We start from the raw sequence: 10584 nt of genomic DNA on the forward strand, positions 1-10584 counted from the left end.
CTCATTGCTGTTACCTAACATACATAATCACAACATGTGCGCTGCGCCAACTTATGCCTGGTTGCTGGAACAGCTCTCGCTTGTTAGAGGACGCAGCAGTGACATCGTGGCTCCCATGGTAACCCTAGAGGGGAGTGACCTGAATGGGGTGACGGCAGCAGCGTGGCCCCAGCAAGTGAAGCGCACTGCAGGCCTGACAACTGGATGGAGAGAGGAAGGTGGGCACAGAGCAGCCACCATGTCCACCATCGAATACATTTATTATCGTGGGATTATGCTCCCCCCGCTGGCTCACAGCGAGGAGAGCCTGGAATATGCTCAGAACTTCTCAATAGAAGACACAGATGTGTTTGCTGTGACCTACCCCAAATCAGGTAGCAACTAATACTTCTCTCTTCCATACTTTTCATTATCTTTTTCATTATTCAATGCAGTAATCTTTTTTTTCTTAAACAATGTAATTTGATCTGTAAAGACCTGTAATAATAGTAATATAAGTCAAAAGAGCTTCAGGACCCCAATAACTAACAGGGTCAGTACAAGAGTCTCCTGGTTTCAGTCCAAACAAGCTCCAGAGTCCATGGCTGGGTTTTATATAATCTACATTACACCATTACAACTCCAGCAATAGGCAGAATAAGTATCAAAATGAAAATGTGCTAAAGTTGAATGCATAAAAGGTCACACAAGAGAAATATACATAAATTGTCTTCAACTTTGCACGGACCCTACCTGCCCCCCGATTTACCCCAGAAACCTTTGCGGAAGTTCGAGTTTCGCGCTGAACGTCTGACGCCTGACTTGTGTATTACGTGCACAATATTAAGTCAACGCACGATTGAAAACTTCAAGATCGTTGTTCAGTGGCGCAAAATCGCGGGGATATCATGACTACCGAGATGTTTCTGTCTTTTCACGGACTTCTGCTCCCCAAAGAGATTCACGATCCGGAGAGTTTGAAGTTTGCGCAAGATTTTAGATTTAAAGATAACGATGCCTTGGCTGTCACGTATCCGAAATCAGGTCAGTGTTTCTTTAGACTAAAACATGCTGTTGTTGCACAAGTAAACATGAGTAATTCTTCACACACAAATTATGGGAAAAGCTTATGTTGGAATCATTTAATCACTTCCGCCCATTCTTTGAATTTTGAAATAATTTATTTGAATGAATGCTTGTATTAGCTGTGACTTACACTCTGTCAAATTTAGGTTATACGTCAAAATAGATTTTGAAGTTTACTGGATGATCCTTTCGAACTCTCAATGTCTCCCTCTTGCGTTAAGGGCAGTAATTGCACTGTTTTGTCTAAAATTTCATTTAAGTCTTCAAATTTAACAGTGACATCACCATATAAGAGTTACAGCCTTTTTAGTGGACCACAATTGCTAGGGGCTGAAAACCATTTGGATTCCTTTGTACCTCAGAAAGAAACTGAAGCATTGTAGAATATGGAGAAACAATGTTTCTTGTGAAATAATATCTATTACACCAGAGGGTTTCATAGTTAGGCCCTGAAGTTTCCTTTTCCTGTTTTCATTCATTTAAAAAAAAATGTAGAAAAACACTTCTATTTCTGTCACTTTTTTATTTTTCACTTTTGTATAACTGGTGGATTATTGTGTGACCAGTGTCACTATTACTTGTAAATCATTTTAAGCTCCACTGTGTGGTTTTAATTTGCAAATGGTCTTTGCACATCAAAGTGGTTAAACATTACATAGACCCTGAGCTAGAGGTGACCGATTGATTGGATGTCTCAACGCAGTGGTCTTGAGAAACATCCTGAGGTGCCATCTTCAGGGCTGCAGTTTGTCAGCCCTATGAAACATGCGGCATCCGGCATTTTAGTCTCTGCCCCTGGTGTATGAATCCAAGTATTAAGATAGTTTCTTTTAAAGTTGCGGAACTCTTCCTCAGTTATTCTCCCAAGACTGCTGTTGCTTCCCATCTAGGACCTACACCCTTATCAAAGCTCGTTTACAGCTTATTGATGTTGTGATCTTTGCAAACAGGAAATAAATCTCAAATATTGAAAGAAAAAAACCCAAATGTTTCTGATGTAGTTTATGCATCTGGAAAATTCCTTAACAGTGAAATGACCTCACTCATGAGTTGCATCATCTAACACACCTACTGCTGCAGCAGATCTAAGCACAAAACATGGCGGTGCCTTGAATTAACCTCAGTTGAAAATTTGATTATTTGATCTGTTAGTCTCCTTTTAGCCGCGTCTTAACTCCGTCAGGGTTGTTTTCTTCATGATCTGACAGTCAAAAAGGTCGTTGAGCTCAATTACCAAAGATCCCCCGAGCCATCAGGCTGTTCAACTCCTCACAGGGGGGGAGGAGGGCCAACAGGAGAACTGGAACATTTTTATAGTTTTATATTTATATTCATATTCTATTTTATCCCAGTGACTGGGATTGTTGCAGGCTATAGATGATCACCTAGCTCTTTTCAGAACTAAATGTTAAAATTTTCATACTATAAGTCCTCAATCATACCTTTCTTTCCTGCAGGTACAATCTGGATGCAGGAGATCCTCCCACTGGTGCTGAATGGTGGGGATTTGACACCAGTTCAGACCATTGCTAACTGGGACAGAGTCCCCTGGCTGGAGGAGAAGAGATTAGCGCTGGTTGTAGACCAGCTGCCTAATCCACGGGCAATGGTCACGCATTTGCCTTATCACCTCATGCCTCCGTCCTTGCAGACCTCTAGAGCTAAGGTCAGTTTCCTGCACAGTCATCCTGCAGCTACAAAATCTAGTTTTAAAAAAAAAAGTCTTTTGTCTGGAATCCGTTCATCAGCATTTGTAACTGCCTCAGGTGATCTATGTCATGAGAAACCCAAAGGATGTTCTGGTCTCTTCGTACTACTTCCACCAAATGGCTGCATTCCTCCAGGATCCAGGAACATTTGGCGAATTTATGAACACATTCCTGGAGGGCAAAGGTCACATATTTAATCCCCGCATGTGCACCGCACAAATTGTCCAGAGAGTTACCCTGCGAATTCTGTTTTTATGTCAAAATGCTGTGAATCCCAAAGTAAATCAGAGGCTTGTTTTTTTACTGCATGTCGTCCGCAGTGTTGTTTGGAAAATGGACAGATCACGTGAAGAGCTGGAGACACACGGAGCTTGGAGACAGAATCTTATACCTCACCTACGAAGAAATGGTTGAGGTAAAACTGATATAGGCATCTTTAATAGGACCCCCCCACCCTGGCTCAGTGTCCTGTTTGATTGCTAACGTTGCAATATGAACACAGTGTTCACTACTATTATTTGCACTAAGCTAATTAGCAGCATGCTGTCTTCGGGCTTGGTTTTTGCGTAAAAACCCTCTGGGTGTCTGAGCCGAATTACAAACCATAACTCAAAAAGAGGAAGGATACATATTGAGGAAAGTGTTGGCTCAAGAATAGGCCCTTAAAAGAGCACTTCCTGCTTCACACTCAATAAATTTTCAGCTCTTATCCTCTCCCAGGACCTTCCTGCTGCTCTCAGGAGACTATCTGTGTTCCTGGGCCGTAATCTGAGCGAGGAAGTCATCCAGAAGATAGCAGAACATTGCTCCTTTAGGAACATGAAAGCGAATCCCATGTCAAACTTCAGCCTGGTTCCAAATGAGTACATGGACAGCAAGAAATCTCCATTCCTCAGGAAAGGTAGTGCGTCATCAGTGCAGCTGCATTTTTAGATATCAGTGTTCTTGCTGCAGCATAAAAGAGTTCATGCAGTTGCTCTGGTGTGTGTTTCTGTCAGGCCTGGCCGGAGACTGGAAAAACCATTTCAGTTCAGAGCAGCTGGCCAAATTCTCCTCGGTCATCAAGAAAGAGCTGGAGAACGAAGATTTCTGTCTTCCTTGGAGCTTAGATTAAAGACAAAAAAAAAAGTGACATTAACATGTATTGATAACGTAGGGGAAACTAATTACACAATTAAAACAAACTACATAATTTAACTGGAAAACATCCACTATAGCCGTTATTTAATTATTAATAGCATTGTCGTACAAATTGTGATTTTATGTGTGTGTGTCTGCTCATCGTTAATGTAGTTTATGCATCTGGAAAATTCCTTAACAGTGAAATGACCTCACTCATGAGTTGCATCATCTAACACACCTACTGCTGCAGCAGATCTAAGCACAAAACATGGCGGTGCCTTGAATTAACCTCAGTTGAAAATTTGATTATTTGATCTGTTAGTCTCCTTTTAGCCGCGTCTTAACTCCGTCAGGGTTGTTTTCTTCATGATCTGACAGTCAAAAAGGTCGTTGAGCTCAATTACCAAAGATCCATCAATGGACAGGTGCTGAAAAACAACCTCACAAACTGCGTTTTTAATTGGATGTCACCGCTGTACCTATTCTCTATCCAGGGATCCGCCAATCCAGTCCTTGACTGGATTCAAGCCAGGTTTCGTATCCTCAGCAGGCCACAGCACCCCTGCAGGGGTCTAGTGGAGTCCATGCTTTGACTGTTCGGAGCTGTTTTGGAAGCAAAAGTAGGACCCACAGAATTTTAAATAGGTGTTCACCAAGCTGTGCCAGAGTTTAAATCCTCCTGTGACATTTACTGATCAGAAATGATTCTGGCATGTCTAAACTAACCCTCAGATGCCTGAAATTCCTCAAACCTGTTTAGAGCAAATATTCTCCAGGATTTTCTTGTGTTCCATTCCTGACCTTGGTTTCCGTGCCTGGAATCACCAGTGTAGAGTTTCACTTGTGTAATCTAATCAATCCATATTCCAAACACTGCAGAAGAGGCAGCCATGGAATGTGGAACACGATAAACACTGATCTGCTTCGTGGTTTACGACCAATAAGTGGACCAAAACCCAATTACATGAGACAACACAAAGCTGTTTATTCTCAGTTGCATAAGCTCTGTATGGAGTTAAACGCTTGACCTTTGTCCTACAGGAAGGTGGTTATACATTTATCAAACATCTGGTATTCAGGGCATTCAGGTCCAGTTTGTAATGGTCTGGACTGGTGTCTAACCACACATTATTCAGCACCAGAGGGAGGATCTCCTGAAAGATTACACCTTTATATGAAGGAAAATGGGTTAATCTGGATTATAAATTATAGACTGGAATGGAAATGAAGGCAAAAAAATCCTTTAAACATTTACATTTTGAACATTATGTCCAGGTAATAAACAGCCATGAGGAACTTGCAGAAACATCATATTTTTTTCTTCCTCCATAACTTCCTGATTTGAGAACTCTAATGTGAAATACGTGTCAATTGTGTTTGTTAAAAAAAGAAAGAATTTTTTTAAAATGGTGACACATTTGGAAGTAATGTCAGGTGACTTCCACGTGCAATTGGTAAAACTTGCTAAAGAAAACCACATGATGTGGCTTTAATTGATTTAGGTCACAGTGGCTCCTTTCACATCTGGCCACATGTGCTGGAACATGACCTTGATACCACAAAGAAGACTTTATTTGCAATCCTGATGCCTCACTAGAAATTAAATAAAGGGCACGACATGTGAACATTTCCGGCATTTAAACAGCAAAAGCTATTTTCTGTTCGACTCAACAGTGATGATTTTCCCTGTCCTTGCAGGAGTATCGTGTGTAGTCAGACACGTGATCCAACAGTAGGTGGCAGTCTAACATTACCAATTTGTTGCGCTAAAATTTCAATTAATGTGGCTTCTGCCGGCAAAAATAAACCCTCGTGGATAAGATTTCGTATTTATGATAGTAACTCAGCTACTTGATTTATTTCAATTTTAGGATGTAACAGTAACACTGACTTGTATAAACCTACTTTATTATCTAGTCTGACGAGCTGTTGTTGATTTATGACAGTGAAATATATAAAAATGATAATGTAGCTCTCCCCCCATGGTTGATACACCGTAGACCCACCGTGGTTCTCTGTTATCCCTGTTAAGTTATACATCCTGGACCTTTGAATGATGAATCTAAGGGGTGAATTTGTATGAAATTTGTTGCTGTGCAAGGTTGTTCTGAGTGTTTGTGTGGGTGACCCTCCCAGCTCTTGATCCCCTGAGTTCTGACACTACTTCAATTACTTGGTGGCCTTTTGTCCCAGGAAGGGGAATTTTCTGTCTTTCTGTTTTCTGTCTGTGTATGTGTGTGATGTAAATGTGTGTGATCTGAATGTGTGTGTGTGTGTGTGTGTGTGTGTGGGGCAGACGGTGCGGTGCCTGCTCCAGGACACCCACTTCGCTGCCGCCTTGTGCCCAGTGGTCCTGCCCTGGGCTGCCCACAGGATGCTGTCCTGCTTTGATGCCCTCATCAACATTCTGCAGACATACACATCTACTGAAGATAGGCAGCGCAGCTCTTCAGAAGATCATCTGATCTTTTAAAAGTCAGTGGGCCAAGTCTTCTAAAAAGTCTGCTGACGTCCGCTGCTTAAGCGCCCATTGAAAGATAGCCAAAAGGTTTTGTTAAACAGCAGTGATATTTGAAAGAGGCTGCTTATCAGGGTTTTGGATTTGGTCTGATCAGCCACTTACTTCAACCAAAGATTGAAAGGATTACCATTTACCATCTTCATTTTAATGCTCATTTTGTTGAATGACTTGATCATCTTGGGTTTTAGCTGCCTTTTACCTCAGCTTCTGTGCTGAAAAAGTGCTTTCTTGGATATTAAGTGTAATGTTGGTGCCAGTAATCCTGTTTTGTTTCACGATCGGGGGTTTGGAAACACAGACGCATACGTGTTGGCAGTTTCTCTGTCTATAGTTGCTCAACCCTCAGCAGGTTCTGGTAATGCTCAAGCTCTGTTCTCATACCCAACATCATCCAATACAGTGGTGCAGTGGTAAGTATATCTGTTTTAGAGCAATAAATCTATCAAAAACATCCACATTAGGCTGTTTGGAGACTAAACTGCACCTTTGTAAGTGGGTGATATATGTCCTCTGATGGACCAGTGACTTCTCCATGTGACTTCTGAAAGAGAATGGGTGGATGGATGGATGGATGGATGGATGGATGGATGGATGGATGGATGGATGGACAGTAAGATGCAGATCATACATTCTTAGTTAAGTGATGTGGCTAAATCTACCAGCTGCAGCTTCCAGCTACTGTAGTGTCCACACACCAGCAACACAGTGGACAGGGACAGGTTAGCATGGTAATGAAGCCAACTGTCCACCTCCTCAGACAATGGAAACATCCTCTCCTCTGGTTAAGAATGTTGAAGCAGCAGTAACCTTGTATTGAGTCTTGTTATGTGGATTACACCCACCATCTGGAACATCTGGGACATCTGGGACATCTGTTTTTATACTTGTTGATGGACCGCAATGCAAAACTGAAAGAATGAGTTTTTGCAATATTTCTGTGGTACAAATTTAACAGTTATCTGGAATAAAATCGAGCTATTCTGGACCTGGAAGCTGGTTTTGAATGTCTGACCGACCTCGGTGTTTGAGAACTTTTAAATATAAAGTAGCTGTTAAACCTTTGTTGTATTTAGTTCAGAGCTTGAGACACAAGAATTTCAATGACAGTGACTGCTGCTGTGATTGTTGTGCATCTCGTGCCACATGCTCTCACTCTCACCTCTGATGTCCACACCAACTTTACCATCAGTTCATTCACAGTGAGTCCAACAGCTTTACTCGTGCAACAGTTTACATCAACCTCATTATATATTCTTATGATCAAGGATTAAATCAGCTCAGTTCTTTAAATTGATCAAATGATTGTCTCTCTTACACGCACGCACACACACACACACACACACACACACACACGCACACGTTCCGCAGTCACGCCCCACCCAAGGTGTCTGCACAGTTCCGGGCCAGGGGGCAATTAGCAGTAATGGCAGGAAGCTAGTTAGCGTTATCTGCTGCCATGGCTGCCTCCGCCGGTGCAGACAGACCTTGGACCAGTCACGTAGAGACACAGACAATGAGCCTTGCCTGGGGTGGGGGGACGTTAAAGCCTCCAGGCATATCGCCTGAGAAGAAAAAATTATCATTAATCTGCATTTGTGTCTTCCTTTTTTTTTTAAATTTACAAGTGCATCAGAGACTCAGATTTCATGGTAGCGTCTGTGCGCCACCACAGCTCATGGCTGCAGCCACAATGTCCCCATTGTTCCATTAGCGCGTCTTGCTTCCTGTACGCATGACGCCACAAGCATTTGTGTGTTTTGGGGGTTGGGGAGATGATGAATAAAGCGCAATAGGATGTGGACAGGGAGGCCCAATAAAGACTAAACAAAACAAACTCCCCAAATGAGGTTTAGACACAGCACCGGTCACGTAGGTTTCACCAGATCCAAGTTATTCTGGTGTCACCAGACTTAATGGTCACTGGTCTTTACATTATTTAGCGTTTAGGTGAAGATTTCACACCTTTGGCGACGCGACGTCATACCACAAACACCGCTAAAAATCGCTGCCGCGTCTCGAAATCAAGAAAATGGCTTCCATTGTATTTATGAGTCAAGGGCAGAACAAATAAGACATATGCAGACACATATATCTCTTCGCTCATTGCTGTGAGTCCACGTGCACATGAGTGTTGAGCTGACAGGACTGCACTAACAACCACAGGGAAATCAAAATGAAGGCCTGACTTTCTGCTCCTGCCGTTCAAAAAAGGGCAGCCGGTCAGCCTAAATGATTTCTGAATGAAGGAGTTTGTGTGTTTGGACGAAGACATCCTCAAAGGAAGTTCTAGTAAAATGTGTCCGACGAGCTTCTGGAAGGGCTTTCTCTGGTGTTTGGATGCGAAGCCATTCAATCTCGTTACGGCATGCCAAATAAACGAAAAGTCAAATAAACACGGCTGCATTCTGGTGACACATTGTTTGGGTTGCTGTACTGGGATGATTCAATAACTTCCCCTTCAGTTCAAAATGTCAGGTCCCGGTGTGTCAGAGGCAGCTTATTTAGGGAAAAAATGTAGCTTTTAAAATGCTGCTTTTAAACCTGAGAAAAGCAGACTGAGAAAACACACGTGAGGGGACATTTGGGAGCAGCCAAATGTCCGCAGACTCAGCTCGTCCCTTCAGGTTCTTCTTTGTCTGCTGGACAGTTGATTAGCGTAGCACGCAAACTCTAAAGTGACATACAGGCCGACTGTGCCAGCCTACGATCTGATTTCCTTCTATTGTTGCTGCTAATTGCATTTTAGATTCCAGTGATGTAACACTGACAGTCGGTCGCCGCTGAATCAAGGGCCGCAGCTGCAGATGACAGACTAATGAAGGCCCCGGTGAGTGAAGAATTCACAGCACTTCTAATATTAGTACTTCAGCCAGGCGAGAGGGAAATTGTGGCGTGTGGGTCTAGATGTGCAACCGTCCGTGGGTATGAAACGACCCCGCAGATCTCTGTGATGGTCACTTCTCATAATCTGACATTGTTTGTGTTGATGCGGCGGATATTTTAATCAGAGCAATGAAACATCAAGGGCCCATCTGCAGCTGGATCTGGCTTTGGATGTCCTCAGTCTTTACATGAGAGATCTGATGAGACTTCGCGGCGACATTTGGGATTGTTTAGACGACTGCCAGGCTGTTTGATGACAGACGTACCCTGCAAGGCAGCTGATCCCCAAATTTCCCCGCTTCTACAGATGTGTAGAGAAAACCAAACAGTTGGGAAAACGTGCCTGCCGGACTAAAGAGGCCAGAAAACTAGAAAATCAGAGCAGGAAACGGTCACCTCCATTAAAGGTGAGGGTGGATCGGTCCAAAATAGACACGCGCTTCCGAAAACCTTGCATGTAGCATGTGTATCTTGTTTATTTATTGGTTGTTTATATGACAACAATGGTTGGCGTACACACAAGTTTGATGACCTCGAGGCGTCTCCTTCGCTGCTGGAGGTTCGATATAAATAGTGAGCAGCTGGTAATTATGCTCTGACAACAATAGAGCAAAAAGAAGCGAAGGGAAGGTTATCTTTTGTTAAAAGGTTGTCCTGTCTCTATTTCGGTTGCAATGAATAAACAATATCTGGATTACTATGGTGGTAACAATTACAATTCCTGCCGCCGCATTGTGTACAAAATAACAAAGAGGGTAAATATTTGCTCCTGTCAGGGTATCTTATGCAATCCCACAAAGAAAGCTGAATGTTATTATTATTAAATCTTATTATTAAAACTTTTATTTTAGTTTGTGAGTAAAAAAATAATTTAAAAAAAATTAAATTATGCAGAAATCATGCATGAAATTCCCATTTAGTTGCCTGGGAGTGAAATATGATATGTAATTTAACTCAAAACACCTCTGTCACTCCAAAATTTATGTTATTATCATAGTTTGGAAATGGAAAGTTTTGATTAAAGACTTAGCTGCTTGATAATAATCCAAACAATTTTAAATATTCAGCCTATTTTTATAGCACATATTCAATCAATGTGACACAGACACACACACACACACACACACACACACACACACACACACACACACACACACACACACACACACAGAGCTCATTCATGTGCAGTCTAAGCTTAGATAATAATCTATGTGTGAGCACTAAATACTTCCTTCTTTTGTATGTTATGTATATTGACAACATTAGCATGCTAATGTTGCTAAT

The 10584-nt window shown here is 42.1% G+C and overlaps 1 protein-coding gene across 2 annotated transcripts; it reads left to right on the forward strand.

Moving 5' to 3' along the window:
- The first annotated feature begins 19 nt into the window (after positions 1-19).
- Positions 20-7409, forward strand: sult2st3 (sulfotransferase family 2, cytosolic sulfotransferase 3). 2 transcript variants are annotated; one of them, XM_003965952.3, is made up of 6 exons: positions 20-374; positions 2523-2731; positions 2832-2958; positions 3095-3189; positions 3495-3675; positions 3773-7409. In XM_003965952.3, exons 1-6 carry the CDS (start codon positions 35-37, stop codon positions 3886-3888), a joined length of 1068 nt encoding a protein of 355 aa, XP_003966001.2. In that variant the 5' UTR covers positions 20-34; the 3' UTR covers positions 3889-7409. The 2 variants fall into 2 exon arrangements, with proteins under 2 accessions (XP_003966001.2, XP_011603696.1); XM_011605394.2 differs by lacking the exon at positions 20-374 and adding an exon at positions 768-1023.
- The last annotated feature ends 3175 nt before the right edge of the window (positions 7410-10584 follow it).

This window comes from Takifugu rubripes, chromosome 7, assembly GCF_901000725.2.
Source record: "Takifugu rubripes chromosome 7, fTakRub1.2, whole genome shotgun sequence".
Classification (NCBI taxonomy): Eukaryota; Metazoa; Chordata; class Actinopteri; order Tetraodontiformes; family Tetraodontidae; genus Takifugu; species Takifugu rubripes.

Bases quoted from the DNA above. Each gene is read 5' to 3' on its own strand.
- sult2st3 (XM_003965952.3), top strand. From the start codon at position 35: ATGTGCGCTGCGCCAACTTATGCCTGGTTGCTGGAACAGCTCTCGCTT. The intron at 2,732-2,831 runs GTCAGTTTCCTG...TAACTGCCTCAG, and splicing joins TGCAGACCTCTAGAGCTAAG to GTGATCTATGTCATGAGAAA. The intron at 3,676-3,772 runs GTAGTGCGTCAT...TGTTTCTGTCAG, and splicing joins ATCTCCATTCCTCAGGAAAG to GCCTGGCCGGAGACTGGAAA.